At 40.2% G+C, this 17791-nt stretch overlaps 1 protein-coding gene across 1 annotated transcript in view; it reads left to right on the forward strand.

Moving 5' to 3' along the window:
- Window positions 1–17791, forward strand: part of nmbr (neuromedin B receptor) — a 56912-nt gene that overhangs the window by 15881 nt on the left and 23240 nt on the right. Inside the window, 2 exon segments of the mRNA XM_071546078.1 lie at window positions 2265–2406; window positions 5052–5267. Of these exon segments, the coding sequence (XP_071402179.1) occupies window positions 2265–2406; window positions 5052–5267 (358 nt within the window).

Raw genomic sequence — 17791 nt, forward strand, 5'->3', positions numbered from 1 at the left:
ACTCACAGCCCTGTGTGTGTGTGTGTGTGTTAGTTACTCAGAATAATAAGTGAGCAACTAGCATCAGAATATAGTAAGTAATTTTCTTTCCAGCTGCTTCTCTTCCTCCCGGTGGCTTTAGGGGGTAAAAGGTGACAGGCAGTACATCATTATGCACGGGGGTCTGTTGTTTCTGTAACACCGCAGCAATGCACTCTGGGAGACAGCGCCAGCCAACATCACTGACCTGTGCTGTACTGTGGGAGTTGCTGCAAGGCATCTTACCTGAGCCTGAGAGAGAGAGAGAGAGAGAGAGAGAGAGAGAGAGAGAGAGAGACACTGTGTGTGTGTGTGTGTGTGTGTGTGTGAGTGAGTGCATATTTGTGAGTGTGTCGATGTGTATGTGCGTGCGTGTGAATGAGTGCATGTTTGTGTGTGTGTATGTATGTGTGTGTATGTGTGTTCATGAATGAGTGTGTGACAATCAGCAGACAGACTGGTAATGACAGTGAACTCTATCTTATCATCACCTTTTCTTCATCAACAAACTATCAAGACTTGAGAAAGTTGTACCTGGTTTAACATCAAATATTTGATGATATCTTACAAACATTATAGGTTAGTCTGCATAACGTAACACAGGGCATGACGAAATGTAATAAAACAAAGTAACAAAGTAACATCATGTATAATGTGGTGGAACATAGCATTGTACAACAGAATAATGTAACGTAACATAACGCAACATAATGAACCATAATGTGGTGGAATGTAGCATTACATCACATAATGACACAACACAATGGTACACAACAGAACACAGTATAATGCAACGAAACAAAATGCAAAATAACGCAATGTAACGGAACGTTATGTAACCTAATGCAACATAAAATAACGTAACATAAGTTAACATAAGGTGACATTAGATAACATAACGTAACGTTACAACATAATGCAACTTAAAGGATGAGGCTGGTGTGTTTTAATGCATTTCTTACCGTCAAAAAATCCTATGAAAATAACAAAATCAGCAATGAATTTGTTTTGCCAACAAGTCTCGTCCATGTAGCCGGTGCCCAATGCAGCCATGTCCCAGCAGCCATAGAACTCCATTGTATTAAAAAAAGGATTAGGATGCTCTGCAGCATATTTCATCATCACGATGCACCGGGCCGGCCGACTTTTTCCTCAAACAACTTAATAAGCCGGCTGTAAACACTTTGCGATCTCAGGAAAGTAGTTCCGTAGCACAGAAAATAGTCCCCGGCGTAATGAAGAATTTGTTCCCATTTGAATTTGATTTGGTAATAACTACAACAGCCTGACTTTTCATGGTAACAGTTAGCGATTTTTAAAATTGAAGCTATGTCTTTGTGAGCTGTAGTTCAAGGTTTTTAGTTTACAATTGGAGTCAATGACTTCCGGGTTGATGGCTAAAAACGGTACGTGGGAAGTCAGAAAGTAACGGGAGCAGAGCAAACGCATTGTTGATTTTGTTATTTTCATAGGATTTGTTGACGGTAAGCAATGCATTAAAAACACCGGCCTTATCCTTTAACACAACATGATGAAATGCAACACGATGCAATGTGACACAGCAACGCACAACAAAATGAACTTCCTTTATTGATTCCTTTATTGATTCCCAAAGATAAAAATGATCTTTTCGCTTAGCATAACATGACATGAACATAACGTGAAATTATATGATATATAACTAATACCACATGACTCGAAGCACGTTGCGTGTTGAACACGGCACCCAGCACAGCACATAAAACGATCCGTTTCTCCTCATCCCTCTTCCTCAGCACTCCACCATTGTAGTGTGGAGTTGTAGTCTGGGTGGTCATGATGGGAGTCCAGACCCCTCGCCCTGCTGGTCTGAGGTCCACACTCTGCTCTCATCATTATCAGTACTTGCCTTGATGTTGCATCACAGCAGACCAGACAACTCTCTGAAAAGTTAAGCAGGTCTGGAATTTGAAAACATGTACGATACACATATTTTGCCTGTCTATGCCTATGTCTAGAATATCTAATCCTTTCCAGTGGGATTAGGTGAGCCTCTACTGTTCAATATTATATCAATTTCACTCTCTTTATTTCTCTCTTTGGGTTTAATATTGAGTTGCTGCTGGTGCATGTGTGTGTGTGGATGAGTGTGGGAGTTGGTGAGTTTTTAGGGAGTTTTTTAGTTTCTTCTCTGTTTTGTTTCATGAAACCAGATCAAAAGTCAAAGTCTCTCTCTCCCTCTCTCTCTCTCTCTCTCTCTCTCTCAGGTATAAGGCCATAGTGAACCCGATGGACATCCAGACGTCCAGCGCGGTGTTCTGGACGTGTCTGAAGGCTGTTTCCATCTGGCTGCTGTCCGTCCTGCTGGCTGTACCTGAGGCCATTTTCTCACAAGTTGTCTCCATGCAGGTAACATGAAATATTACAACAGGAAGACCAATAATACAACAACAACTACTAGCACTATAATACTACTAATACTAATACTAAACTAACTAAACTAATATAAACTAAAGCAAACATCAAACGACAATAAGTACAGGGTTAGTTCATGCTTAATAAGCATGAACTAAGCCTTAATTAACAGTTAACTAATGTGTCTGGTAATCATTTACTAATGGTGTTCATGTTAACTAAGGTATTAATTTATACATTATTTAATAGTCATCTTTATAAACTATTAAATAATGTATAAATTAATACCTTAGTTAACATGAACACCATTAGTAAATTACACATTAGTTAACTGTTAATTAAGGGTTAGTTAATGCTTATTAAGCATTAACTAACCCTTAATTAATGTGCCCTTATTGTAAAGTGTAACCACTAATATAAACTAAAGCAAACATCAAACTCTTAAAATAACTTACAAGTACATTACATTACATTATGTCATTTAGCAGACGCTTTTGTCCAAAGCGACAATTTACATTTACATTTTGTCAGCAGTAGTCAGACCGACCATATATCACAGTCTTCATCAGCTAAGCCTTCAATAGGAATAAGTAGCATTCGTAGAATCAGAGAGACACCAAGAAAACATACCAAATTAGAAAAACACAGCAAAAACATGAGAAGGCCTTTTCAAAAAAAAGAAAAAAAAGAAAAAGATGTGATTTAAAACAACCGCTTGGGGTCGGACCTAAAAGTGATCAGTAAAAAAATCATCCAGGTAACCAGTGAAGAGATGATGAGCACTGATTAACGTTCCTTTGTATATATTTTTCACTTATGCAATACATTTTTTTTTTTTTTTTTTTAATTTAAGTAACTTTTCGGTCCTAGCCTACAGAAGAATTCTGACTTTAAACTCAGAATTCTGACTTTTTTCTCAGAATTCTGACTTTAATCTCAGAATTCTGAGATTAAAGTCAGAACTCAATAACATTTTTCACATGTGGCCCTAATCCTCTTCCGTACTAGCCTTTTATTTGCAGTGTGCAGAATTATTTTCCCATTTTTCTGGTTTACAATACTTTGATTCTTGCATTACCTGCATTACAATTGATCTTCATCTGAGCGCAACCAGCATCTTTCCTTTTCTGGGTACCAGTGAAGAGATGCCAGAATTGCAGAAGAGAAAACTGCAGAATATGGATGAGTGTCAGCTTGACACCAAAAATGTGAATATAACTGGGGTTTTTTTGCCTTTGAAACATCACAGAAAATCAATGTAAGCTGATCATTTTGACACAAGGATCTATCTTTATTTTCATAAGTCACAACGTTGGCTTGGATTTGTCCATAATCAAAATCAAAATATCTGCCTAACGGCTTTTGTTGGAACAATTTTTGCTGCGATCTGCAGCGGCTGAATTGTGACCTTCGTCTACATTCTGACTAAATGTCAGTGATTCATCACTTCCTGATGAAGCCTCCTGTCTGCCAGACTCTGACACTGAGCTGCTGCCTCTCACCACCAGCACAACTCTACCATGGCAGCTATAAACTTTATTATAGTAAAATTAGGAATGACAAGTGGTTCCATTTTACCATTCAATCTGTTTTATAGTCTTTACTGATTTATTATAATGCCCATCCTCCTCTCCTCCTTTCTGTCCTCCACTCTCGTCCTCTCCTCTTTCCTCACCTCTGTTTTTTCCTCTTCTCTTCCTCATCTTTCATCTTCATTTGTCTCTTTTCCTTTCTTCCTGTCCTCCTTTCTCGTCTCCTCTGTTGTTCTTCTCGTTTTTAATTTCCTCATCTTCCTTTTTCTCCTTTCCTCTTTGGTGCTCTCCTTTTCTCCATTTCTCCTCTTCTTTTCCCTCCACTTGATTCCTCTCCTATTCATGTCCTTCATTTGTGTCCTCCTCTCTCATCCTCCTCTCTTTCCTCGCCTCTCCATTTCTGCTCTTCTCCTCCTCCTTAACTCATCCTCTCATTTCTTTTGTTCTGTGCTCTGCTCTCCTCTCCTCCCCTCTCCTTTACTCCTGTTTTTTGTTTCCTCATTTTCTTTCCTTTTGTCACCTTTCCTTCTCTCCTCCTTTTTCCTCTCCACTTTATTCCTCTTCTCTCCTCTCCTTTCAATACCTCTTCCCTTCCCTTCCATTCCCTCCATCCTCATTTGCTACTGTCTTCTTTTCTCCTTTTCTTCTCCTCTCCTCTTGTGTCCTTTCCTTTCCTCCCCTCCTGTTGTTTCTTTTTCTTATCTTCTCTTCCCTCATCTCACCTCCTTTCCTCTCCATGTTTCCTCTCTCCTCCTTTAATCTTCTCTCCTCCCATTTCCCCTCCTCTAATCTTGCACTCTCTCCTCCCCCCTCCTTTCCCCCTCTTATTTCCTTACCTTTCCTCTCTCCTCCTCTCTCCTCTTTCTTCTCCTCTCTCCTCCTCTCCTTTCCTCTCTCCTTCTTTCCTCTCTCCTCTCATCTCCTCTCCTCTCTCCTCATCTCCTCTCCTCACCTCCCCTCTCTCCTCCTCTCCTCTCCTCCCCTCTCTACTCTTCTCCTCCCCTCTCTACTTCTCTCCTCTCCTCCCCTCTCTCCTCTCCTCTCCTCTCCTCTCTCCTCCTCTCCTCTCTCCTCCTCTCCTCCTCTCTTCTCTCCTCCCCCCCTCAGGGTCACAGAGACAGCAGTAACGTGACCTTTGTGAACTGCGTTCCCTACCCGCTGTCCAATCAGATGCATCCTAAGATCCACTCGGTGATGATCTTCCTCGTCTACTTCCTGATTCCTCTGGCCATCATCTCGGTGTATTATTACCACATCGCCCGCACGCTCATCAAGAGCGCCCACGACATGCCGGGCGAGGTCAGCGAGCACTCCAAGAGACAGGTAACCAGCATCCGATGAATGGATGAATGAATGAATGAATGAAAAAATCCCCTCTGTCTCTCTCCCTAGCTCTTTTTTGATTTGCGAAGAGCTAGGAAAACTCTTCGCCCTAACATGAATACAGAAATATAGGAATAGAGAGTCAAATAAATGACTAAAATGTAACTGTAAATGTGAAAGAATGAACTCATAGACCAATGAATGAATGAATGAATAAATGAATGGTTGAATGAGTTAATGAATGAACACACTAACAGACAAATGAATGAAAACATAGTGACATAATGAATGACAAGCATGGGAAAGAAAAAGAAAGAAAGAAAGAAAGAAAGAAAGAAAAAAGACAGCAAGAAAGAAGGGAAGAAAGAAAGAAAGAAGGAAAGAAAGAAAGAATGAAAAAACATTGTTCAAATATATGACTGAATGAATGAATGAATGAATGAATGAATGAAAGAACAAATGACTACATGAAACCATAGAGCAAATGTTTGAATGAATAAATTAATGTATTCATTCAAACATTAAATTAGTGGATGACTGAATAATTGAATGGATGATAGATCAAATAAATTAATAAATTAATGAACTAAGGGGTGAATGAATGAAAGAGCAAATGAATACTGTAAGAAACGAACACGCAAATGAATGAATGAATCAATCAATCAATCAATCAATCAAGGAATGAATGAATAAATGAATAAATAAGTGAACTGTAGAACAAATGTATTCATGTGGGGTTGAATGAATGAATGAATGAATGAATGAATGAATGAATGAACAAATGAATGAACAAATGAATGAATGAATGAAGGAACAAATAAACGAATGAATGAACGAACGTGAACGAATGAACAATGAACGAATGAACGAATGAACGAATGAATGAATGAATGAATGGCATAGAGAAAATGCTTGAGACAGTCAGTGTGCACTCTAAAAGAGACAGATATGAATGGATGTGCGGTCAGGGAGGAAAGAGGAAAAGTAAAAGAAATACAAAAACAACACCACCATCAAAAAAAGTGAAATATTGCCCACACTTGCTCACTCTCTCCAACGATAAACAGCCTGGAAGTCGTGTTTAACAAGACTGGACTCAGACACCATGCTTTTCACACCCGTGCCTCACACCCCCGCGGCTTAAGAGGCTCCGGTGAATATTCCAGCCATGAGAGAGGTTAAGTAGAGGACCGTGTCAGCCAGGATGACTAATCGCTTCACGCTAGCCTGATCTTCACAGATAGAGAGAGCGGTCAGTGAATTATTAAAGACCTCACAGGACCAGGTCACATGAGGTACACAGGACCGGGGGCACTTATGGAGAGGCATAGGTAAAACAGGCTATTTATAATGATGATTAGGATCTTTATGATGGTGATCATTATTGCTATTATTATTACATTATTACATTATTATTATTATCATTATAATAGTAGTAGTACTAAGATTAATGGTAGAAGAAGTACAGCATTAGTATTTAGTAGTACTAGTCAGTGGTGGAAAAAGTGCTATAATGTCCTAATCAAGTATAATTATTGTTACTTTGATGAAATTTTACTAAAGTAGCAGTAAAAGCACTGCTGTAAAAATCTACTTAAGTAAAAGTAAAAAGTGTCTAATTTAAAATGTCCTCAGAGTAAAAGTTTCTGAGTTACTTTTTAGAAAAAGAGAACGTTGTTAGATGTGATCTTTTCCATGTGATTCTAAAAGGATGAGAGGACAAAGTTCAAACTATTTTCTTTTAACTGGAAAATTTGGAAAGTATAAAATAAAGTGCCCGAAGTAAAGTTAGATTTCTCTTCTCTTCATCCAGTGATCATTCACTGTGAATGACTGCACAATTGGCCAATTTATGATGGTCCAGCTTCTGTTGCTTACAGTATGGAGAGCCGCAAAATTTGTACTTTGTAATGGATGTGATTTAAAATGTAGTGATGTACAGTACTTCAGCAAAAATGTACTTAAGTAAAAGTAAAATTTCTTACTTTAAAAAACACTCAAAAAAGAACAAGTATACAAAAAAGCTCAATGGGAGTAAATGCAATTAGATACTTCCACTGTTGGTAGTAGTAGTTATGATGGTATTGGTAGTCATAGCGGTAGTAGTAGAAGTAGTACTGGCAGTAATAACAGCATTGGTAGTAGTAGTACTAGCAGTAGTGGCAGTAGTACCAGCAGCCACAGCAGTAGTAGCAGTAGAACTAGTAGTAGTAATTCCAGTCATTGTATTTGTTGTTGAATGTATTCCAATTACTGTTCCTTGCTTTCTTTTTTCATATTCTGTGTGGAGCCCATTCGCTGGAGGTGTTTCATCTAATAGGCAAATAAATACCAAATAAAAATAAATACTGTTATTAGGGAAGTCCTGTCCTTGGGAAATTAGAGAAGCAATCCTTATTTAATTTCATGAGTAAAAAGCACGAGTGTCCATTTTTGGCTCTGCAGTGGAAAAGAGGATATTTTGCAGTAGAGTCTGACCTAGCCAAACTCGGGGTTAATGGAGGATCGCTGACTAACAAGCAGTGAATCAACCTCTCACTGTGAGACCTCACACAAGCAGTAGCACGATTATCAGAGACAGTCACTGCGAGGTAAAAAAAACACACAGCACTCTGGGGTTGGTGGTCAGGCAGAGTGTGATGCATCTATGTTTTCGTTTTAGGTACAGAACATGGCTAATGTTCTTCCAGTATACATCTAGTAAATACGCTTATCTAGAGAGACTTAAAATGGGTGTCACAGTAGAATAAGCTCCAATTCCTAGATCACCAATTTTAAAAGCAATCAATAGTAACGAGTACAAGGAGCCAAAATGTCTGGAAAACAGATGTAATAAAATATTCCTGTCACTCAAGAATGATCATGTATGATACAGAAGTGCTAGGAAGAGAAAGAAGACCCAGGAAGAAAAGGCAGAAAAAGCATTTCTTCAGTATGTTGCAGAAATGGTGAGACAGGTTTTTTTTTTTTTTATGTTTCAATAACTGGTATGAAGGCATGATGGAGGGCTGTGGTGCTCAAGTCCAGCCTCACACTGGAGTCCAGATCCACTGAGGTCCAAGCAAGACACATAAATAATACACAGCGCTCTTGGGATGTTTGGCAGACAGTAGGTGACACATTTCAGCATGTTCCAGGCATGGTGAGAGAGATTTCTTGCATGTTTCAATGAGAGGTGTGAGGGCTTGATGAAGGGCGATAGCATTCAAGTCCTTTCTTGTTCTCGAGTTTAGATTTAAATGGCATCGGACTTGTCTCGACCTTGGGCATCTTTTCTTTTCTTGTCTTGGTTGTATCTCAGTCTTTGCCACTGCTGGATGTCGATTGCTTCATTTATCCATTTATCTATTTCCATGACAGAATCAAAACATGTATTTAGAAAAAAAAAGCATTGCTTGCTCTTATTTTCTCCGTCTGTTGTATTAATCTATCATCCCAAATAGTATGAATGGAATGCAATTGCGTAATGTTTAGTAGATGCTGCTAATAATATGCGTTGGTCTTGAACAGGACTCAACCCACTCTGGTCTTGGTCTTGACTTGCTCCCATTCCCCTCCAGTCTTGGTTTTGATGTGCATTCAACCAGACTGAGTCTTATTCTTGACCCAGATTCAACTAGGCTAAGTGTTGATCTTGTGAAAGATTCCACACGCTCTGGTCGTGGTCTTGACTTGGTCTCAACCGCCTTCAGTTTTGGTCTTGACTCAAACGCAACAAGACCCAGTCTTGGTCTTGACCTGTTCTGAATGTCTTCTGTCATGGTCTTGACTTAGAAACAACTAGATCCAGTCTTTATAAAGTCTCAACTCGTTTTGTTCTTGTCTTCGTCTTGACCCCCCTCAGTCTTGGTCTTGACTTGTTCTTAATGTCTTCAGTTATGCTCTTGACTTAGAAACAACTAGATCCATCCTGCCTCAACTCACTTTGTTCTTGGAATTGTCTTGGTATTGACGTCCTTAAGTCTTCATTTTGACTTGATCTCGACCCCCCTTCAGTCTTGATCTTGATAATGATTCACTCTGGTCTTGACTAGACCAAGTTTTGGTCATGAAAATGATTCTCCTCACTCTAGTCTTGCTGTTGACCCCCTTAATTCTTAATTTTTGACTTGGTCTCAACCCCACTTCAGTCTTGACTTGACTTGTCTTGACCCCGTTCAGGTTTTATCTTGACAATGACTCTGGTCTTGACTTGGTCTCGACCCCCTTCAGTCTTTGTCTCAACTTGGACCCAACTTCAGTCTTCGTGTTGACTTGTACTTGACTAGACCAATTTTTGGTCTTGAAAATGATTCTCCTCTCTGTAGTCTTGCTCTTGACCTCCTTAAGTGTTCATCTTGCCTTGCTCCTAACCCCTTTCAGTCTTGGTCTTGAAATGACTCACTCTGGTCTTGGTTTTGTCTTGGTCCCGATCCCCTTCAGTCTTCATCTAAAGTTGTACTTGACTAGACCTAGTCTTGGTCTTGAAAATGACTCAACTCACTCTGGTCTTGATTTTGACTTGTTCTTAACCTTCTTTAGTCTTGGTGTTGATTTGGACTTGACTAGACCTGTTCTTGGTCTTCACTCAGATACAACTATGGTTTTCTTGACTACAAGTCTGGCATGATTTGTCAACAATCAGCATTCTGCTCTCTGGAGTCCCAAGGGAATGCAGCTTAAATGGCTTAAGTGTCATATTTTCACACAGATGGACCATAGCCACATGACACCTGGCTAAATACTACCCATGGTAGATATAAACTTTATTACAGCAAAATTATGAATCACAAGTATGTTTCATAGCTTTTACTAATCCGCTGTAACGCCTTCTGTCCTCATCTACTATCCTTCTTGTTCTGTTGTTCTGTCTGTTTTGTCTTCTCTCCTCTGTTTCTCCTCTCCATATGTTTCCTCTCCTTTCATTTTCTCTTCTCTGGTTTTTTCCACTTTCTTTCCCTCTTCTGTCCTCCTTCTCCTCTCCTCCCTGCCCCTCTCCTTTCAAATATTTGGAAAACACTCATGTATGTATATGATGTACTAATGAGACACATTTCAATATATTATTCCAACTATTTTAACTAATTGAGACACATAAGATGACACAAGGTCTACTGATTTTTTACTCTTTTCCCTGAGTGAAAAATGCATTCATTTACTAACAAATTCAAGTCAAAATGTCTTTCACAAAACCCCTCATTACAAAGTGCTTTACAGAGCAGCAACACGCATAAACAAATGCACAAATGCATAATGATGTGAGATAAGCTTGATATACTCATACCTCATACTAATACCTGGCTTCATTTTAAATTAAATAGTGAGAACAGGGTAGAAAAAGGTAACTTTCAAATTCTCAACTTTCTGTGCCGTTTTAGTATGGATCCAGAGCAGATGGAAAGAAGATTGGGGACAGATAAGGAGCATTATATTTTCACTTCATTATAGATTCCAAGGTAAGGTCATTTCAGAGACTATGGTTACAATTATGTAAAATACATAAATCACTCTGGCATTCAGACCTTGAAGAATGACAGAATACGGTTTAATATTTTGATATATCACAGAACGTTGAGAAAATCAATTGAATCTGTTGATTTTGGCATCCAAGAGCCATTTTTCATAAATCGCAGTGTTGGCTTGGGTTTAGTGCTGGGGAACAAATTTGTGCAAAGCAGACATGATGAATGCATAAGAGAGAATTTTACCAATAAGGCCAAAACAAAATGACAGGAGGAGAGGCATAACGGGAAGTAGGAGGGAGCAATAAAGTGAGAACGGTATCACTCCAGAAATGATATCTTGGCCTCAGACCAGGTCAGGAATCATGCACGTGTGTGTGTGTGTGTGTGTGTGTGTGTGTGTGTGTACCAACTACCTGCCTCTCTTCACCCATACTTGCCAAGATGGAACACTCTGAAAGACAGGGATTCCATGTGTTTAATCTTTTTATGCACAAGGCAACTTCACACGCTGGCGGCTCCAAAAGGTAAACATTTTATCTCCAATACCCAGAAATCCTGTAATGTGTCGTCAATAAACTGCGCACAGCACGCTCATGTTTACCAAACCGGATGGTCTGGGATGCTTTACGCCGAAGGAAACCAAAGAGACGAGAGAGGAAAAGAGATCTAACGTTGGTGAGTCCAGCTTTCTCTGGATTTCGCTCTCAAGTTTTGATTCCCACTACCTGTTGATGTAGAAGTGTACATACCTGACAGCAGAATTTCATTTGGGCAACTAGGGCGAATCTACAGCGATTCAAATAATGGGGACACTCTTCTCTATTGCAGCCAAACTATCAGATTTAGGCTGATAAAGAAGGTGTACATTTACATAAAGATTGTGTAGCTTTAAGACACTTATGTTACAGGCCATTTGTGAATGGCAACAAGAAAACAAGAGGTTCTTTCTTTCTTTCTTTCTTCCCCATTTGACCTGTGCTGTGTTACTCATGTCAGAGCAGGCGATTGTGTCAGTTGACCTGTTTCAAATTGCAGACAAGTCTCGAAAAAAAGCGAGACACAAGCAAATCTGGTTCATCTTGTGCTGTACATCTTGAATCTATTATCAAAACTTGTATATTCTACACAAGCCCAATCTTGTATATTGTATGCTCCTGCAGACCCACACGTTGCTTGCAACATCTTCCTCCTGAACCTCCTTTTTCTCAGGTCATTCTTCAGTTGCTCTCTTTGGGAAGTTGTGGAGTGCTGGAAAGGTCTGCAGAGCAAAACTTTGACTGATATATGGAATCAGTTGCGCTCTTCGTCTTCTGACTCACCCTTTTTCCATGTCCATTGTCCACTGGTCCTTTTTGGGCGGTGTTACAAAACTCCTGTGGAGCGCTGTGATTTTCCTGTATTTATTTTTAACTTCGCAAACCGGTATGAACCTTTGTCACGGCCTGAGTCACTGCCACCTGCCAAGTCAACGCCTGAATGCCGTCCACTTTGCTTCATCATGCAGCCAAGGCACACAGGAAGGGATGATATTTTTAGGCTGCTTCTCTCATGTCTGAGCGTGCAATTACTTTGTTGTTATCCTGGAGCTGTCAATCAGCTGTCACTTAAAACAGGATTCAGGGCATACTGTCTGTTGCTGGACCCGAAACTCAATATTGACAAGTTGACAGCAATGCAAGTCAAGGTCATTCTTTTATTGCACGACAGTTTCTCTGAATTAAAGCAATATTTACTTTGGTAACGATTTCTCTTCACAAGCACGCTTGATACGTATTTTAAATTTTTTTAAAGGGAAACCATAGACAGACACTACTTTTAATGTTGGACTGACATCTACTGGTTAAAAGCATGCTGAAAGAACTCTTGCCCAAGTTTCCTACTGTGAAATCTGACTTTTTTTCTTAGTTTTTCCTAGTAGGAGGTCAGAATTTCTGTCATTTCTGGAATTAATCATTATTGACGATGTGCTTTGATATTTGCAAACAGTTAGACTCATGGCACAGGACACACAATCAGCTGACATTACCTGGATCTACTCTACCTTGATTTAAAATGTATTACATGAGTACAATTTTGAGACACGGTTTTCAAAATGGAAGAAAGCGATCCTGACTGGTTTCCAATGTCCAATTCTGTTGGCTGATCATTCATAAACACCTATAGAGTCATGGCTGCTAAGGTAAAATGTAAAGGTAGATATTCTACCAAAGTGAGGAGATTTAAAACTCATTCACACCAAGAAGGATTTTCTTTTTTTTTCAGTTCTCACAGATCTCACATGGTAGCAAAAAAATCACAAAAAATCAATGTGATGTATTCCCAGTGACTGCCTGCCTGCTGACTGCTGACATTTATTGCAAAGAAAAAAATTGAATAAGAATAGTTTTGTGAATTTCCACAGGAGTCTGAAAGAGTGCAAATATTGACATCCTCTGTTTATCTTTGCATTCAAATGTTAACATTTCCCCTCTTCACACTCACAGCTTGCAGCTGAAATAGCTTTTAGTGTGCAGATAACTGATACACAGCAGAAATAAATGCATCTTGAATCCAATTTTCATGGCAGGTTGTTCCTGCTGTATTTGTGGCATTTTGGGTGCAAGTCAAGTAGTCAGCTCCACCAATCAGACGTAAGGTGATGCTAGGTTGTACTCAGCTCCACCAAACAGAAGTAATGTATTAATTACCTTGATCCATTACATAATTTAATTAAGACAATGAAACATGAAAAGCTCAAATCGGATCAAATTTCAGTTCTCTATTTGAATTCAAATAAAAAAAAAATCAAAATCCAAAATAACTTTATTTATCCGTTAGGAACTTCATTTGTGTAAAAGCGTCAGTGCATACACAACACATATCCAGACAATCGACAAACACAGAGTAGACAACATACAGCAGCTTAAAAAAGTTAAGATGTCTGCCATAGGGTTAAGTGAGCTTAACAATGTCCATAGATAAATAGTAATAAATAAGATCAAGCTCAGGCATTAATGAGTCTAATGGAAGTAGGCACAAAGCTTGACACGGCCCGCTTGGTCTTGAATGGGAGTGACCTGTATCTGCGGCCTGGGGGTAGGTGGCTGTCTTGGTTGTGTAGTGTGTGTGTGTGTGTGATATCCGAGGCTATTTGTAGTCCTTTCATTTTAGACCGCCTGCTGTAGATGCTGCTTAGTGGTTCTTGGTCCAGTCCACTGATTTTGCTGCTCATTCTGATGATTTTGTTGAGTGGATTACGGTGGATGTTACTCAAAGCACCAAACCAGGCTGTTATGTTGAAGGTGATGATGGATTCAATGAAGCACCTGATGAAAGCTAGGAGAACTGATCGGTGGACCTGGAGTTTACAGAGCTTCCTCAGAAAGAAGAGGCGTTGCCGAACCATAAAAATGACAACCGAGCTTATTTACTCACTTATTTCGTGTTTTACCCGGCATTAAATTTGCATTAGCGTGTGTTGGGTCCGGCCACTACTGCAACATTCCCACGCTCCAGTTGAAAACTTGCCTTCAAAGCCCCGCCTCCTCCCAATTCCCGCCCCCCCCAGTGAGAGATAAGTGATGACGGCTGTCTGCATCCCTCTAAATGAATCCAACTGCTTATCTTTCTCACGGGCGTCACTGCCAGTGAATATAGCTGCTTATCTGCCTGTACAGCCTAAAACCATTGTGTGTGGTTTTTTTTGCATTTCATACACAGACAATGGCATTCTCAGCGTTTGCCTTTACACTTTAGGGGCGTTTGACCAAGGTCCGTCTCACTTGTTTTTTAGGCCGTCGGATTTGAATTGGATGAACGAATGGTAGAGATTATGCTAATGAAATGGCTTTGAGATGTCTGGACCCTGCCGTTGACTTTGCTGCGGACGAGATTACTGCCATTGTAGTTTCATCCTCCACAATCCACGGAAAAGAAAGAGGAATAATGGCTCGCATTAAAATCTCCTCCCGGTGGTTTTATGCCCTCTGAAATTTAGATTTGTCTCTGTGAGGGAAGCACCTGGTGTGTGTGTGTGTGTGTGTGTGTGTAAAATGTGTGTGTGTGTCTTATCTCCGACAACACAATGAATTGCTTCCAGATAAGATTGTAGGCCAGTTAGTTATTGATGTGGACGGTGGCAGTTAACATAGTAATTGGCTTCCAACCATCTATAGATCTGATCCTATAGGCCACACGGCAGCTGAAGAGGCTTGTATGTGTGTGTGTGTGTGTGTGTGTGCGTGTGTGTATGTGTGTGTCCCGTACACACTCGACTACTGAGCAAGCTCAAATCCCATTAAAGAAAACGCTGATAGCATCGCTCCCCACAAGGAGACAGAGATGCACTTAACTGGGATGAGATGAATCAGATGACACATACGGTATAATAGTGATGGACTCAGAGAGAGAGAACGAGAGGGAGAGAGAGAGAGAGAGGGAGAGAGAGACAGACATTTAATGTCAGAGAATGAATGTTGCTGAATGAGTGTAGAGGTGATAAGTGAATGTAATTTTTCATGTTTGCAATTATCGATATTGAGAGGTTGGGAAAAAGCCTCAGTGGCGGTGGGTGATGACAGCAGGACAGCTAAATTAAACATTTTAGCTTTTCAGAGTGCTAATGCTGTTCAGCTAATGTTCACATGATGCTGGAGGTTGACTCACATCCTCTCACACTGTTATTTTGTGATGAAGTGTTGTCATTTTCCTTACTTTTCCCTCAACCTGCCTCGTCTACTTCTACTTCAGTTGGTGATTTCATACGTTTCCCAGAATGCCTTTCTACAACCCCCAGAGAACGGACCTGAACTTGTTGCATTCAGCTGTGGGTAATGTGTAGGTGGGGGAGAGCAAAAGTGATAGCGATAGCATATAAAGAGCAAGAAAGTGAGAGTTGTCGTCCCACTTACTTAAAACCCAACCAGTCTCTCTGCTGCATTGCATTCTGGTCTCTCTCCTGCTCCTGTGGGTCTCTCTCCTCTTCTACGATGGGTTTCTCCCTGTATGATTGTTGAATGTCTCTCGGAGCAAAATGGCGGCTCTAGAAAGAAGAAGCCCTCACTCTTTGATTCTGAGGGACTGACACCAAAACCTGATGTTTACCGCTGAGGTTTTACATCCTGAAACATTTTCTCATATCAGACTCCATTGTAGCTTCGCTGGAAGTATCTCAACATGAGGTCACATTGTCTATCTTTGACCAGTTAAATAAAAATGACAAAAATATGCCACCAAACAACAGGCATATCAAGTGTTTTCTTTCCCTTGAACTCCTACAGAGGTGTGTGGGCTGAAAAGTGAATATGTCCAATTAAGTGAAACGTGGCTGTATTTCAAAGGCGCCATTGTGCAGTGGAAATTAAAGAGAATGAGAGAGAGAGAGAGAGAGAGGTGCGGGCTGGTGGTACAGAGCTGAGTGTGAATTGAGTTTTAATGAGTGTTTATTGCACACACATCCATTTTCCATTTTCCATGTGCTGTTTTAGCATGTGTAAGTTATAAAGTTATAAAGGCGACCTAAATGTGATTAAATTTGCCCGCAGCACCCGGTCCGCCTCTACAACACCGGAGAAGGACTCTTTTCTTTTCTTTTCTTTTCTTTCTTTCTTTGACAAATTCAAAAGAAAACTTCCTACCTGGACTTCGCAGCTCTTGTTCCTTCATCCTAAGCAAGTTAAAGTACGGTGACCAGATGTCCCGGTTTGTCTGGGATTGTCCCGGTTTCAAGATGGGTGTCCTGAGTCCCGACAAATATCTGTAAAACACTAAAATGTCCCGGTTTTCAACATTCACTACCAAATTGTCCCGGTTTTCACCACAATTAAAATAATAATAATAGTATTATAATTGTTTTCAGCGCTTACATTATTACCTAACCCAATCAAAAAACATAAACAATGCACCACGTTTCTGAATTCAACACTGATTTGTCTGTATGTGTGTCAATCAATCAATGTTGTCGTTGTCAAGGCTGTTGCTAGCCTATGACGCTTGTGGCTCTGTCTGACAGAATCTGTCAGTACGCTAACGGTTAGCTGTCATGCCGAAGAGAAAGTCTTTTCTAAAGACCTGCAGAAGGCTTTACTCTTTTCTTCGTGAAGTGACAGACCTGTCACGAAAATGCTGCGTTCTGCACACACTGCAAGAGAACATTTTCGGTCGCGCACGGTGGAAACGCCGACATAAAAGATCATATTAAGACGGCCAAACATAAGCGGTGGCTTAGCGGTGTTTTGTGTTTACTAGTGTTTTTATACAGTTTTCAAATAAACTGTTTTGGTGGATTTTTGGAGACATCATTTTTCGTTTGCTGAGGCTCTGTCCGTGGTGTTGAAAGGTGCAGTCACTAGGTGTGCTAAGCGCTGAAATAATTGCCCCCTATCCTGATGAAAATGCCTATGGTGCGTGCAGAAGCGCATACATGTGCGGTACACTTAAGGGTCCCGGTTTGGGGGTTTGAAAATGTGGTCACCCAAAGTTAAAGACAGATGTCAAATGCAAGACAACATCCTAGTACACAAGTAATTAATCCATTCTTCCTCAGTGCATCATTTACTATTAGTGTAAATGCATCATTACAGCAAAGAACACAAACCAGTTCATTAGGGGGCTTTTCAAGTAATCTCTCTTTAATTTTGCCCAACTGCAAGTGTGCAAAGTGTACATGTTTCGTTTATTACTGATTATAAGTGAATGACAGCAGGATACAGCATAGTTCTGTGAGTAGCACAATATCTTAGTAGGTGAAGTGTACTCCCGGTCACTTAAGACGATTGGCTAATCTACTGGGTGATGGTTAACTCTGATTGGTTCTCTGAAAAAAGGGGGAAAGTGTTCGCCAAGTCTAATTGGGTAAAGAAAAAGCATGAATGAAACTGGAGAGATGTGGGTTGTTTTAGGTAGTGTCCCTGACTGAACTTCTGTATAAACTTCACAAGACAGTGTTTGTACTGGGCAGGTCTCTGGTGTGAGTGTGGGTGAGACTTTCAACTTTCTCCAGAGAAAATAAAAAGTTAGCAGTGACACCTCCGCTGCTCTCACCTCATGAAATAATTCGTCGGGTCAGCTTCGTCTCTCAAGTCCCCTTATAAGCCCAAATCC

This window comes from Centroberyx affinis, unplaced genomic scaffold (assembly GCF_046629955.1).
Source record: "Centroberyx affinis isolate AG114_WGS23_722 - 3 ecotype Tasmania unplaced genomic scaffold, CSIRO-AGI_Caff_v1 ptg005116l_1, whole genome shotgun sequence".
Lineage (NCBI taxonomy): Eukaryota > Metazoa > Chordata > Actinopteri > Beryciformes > Berycidae > Centroberyx > Centroberyx affinis.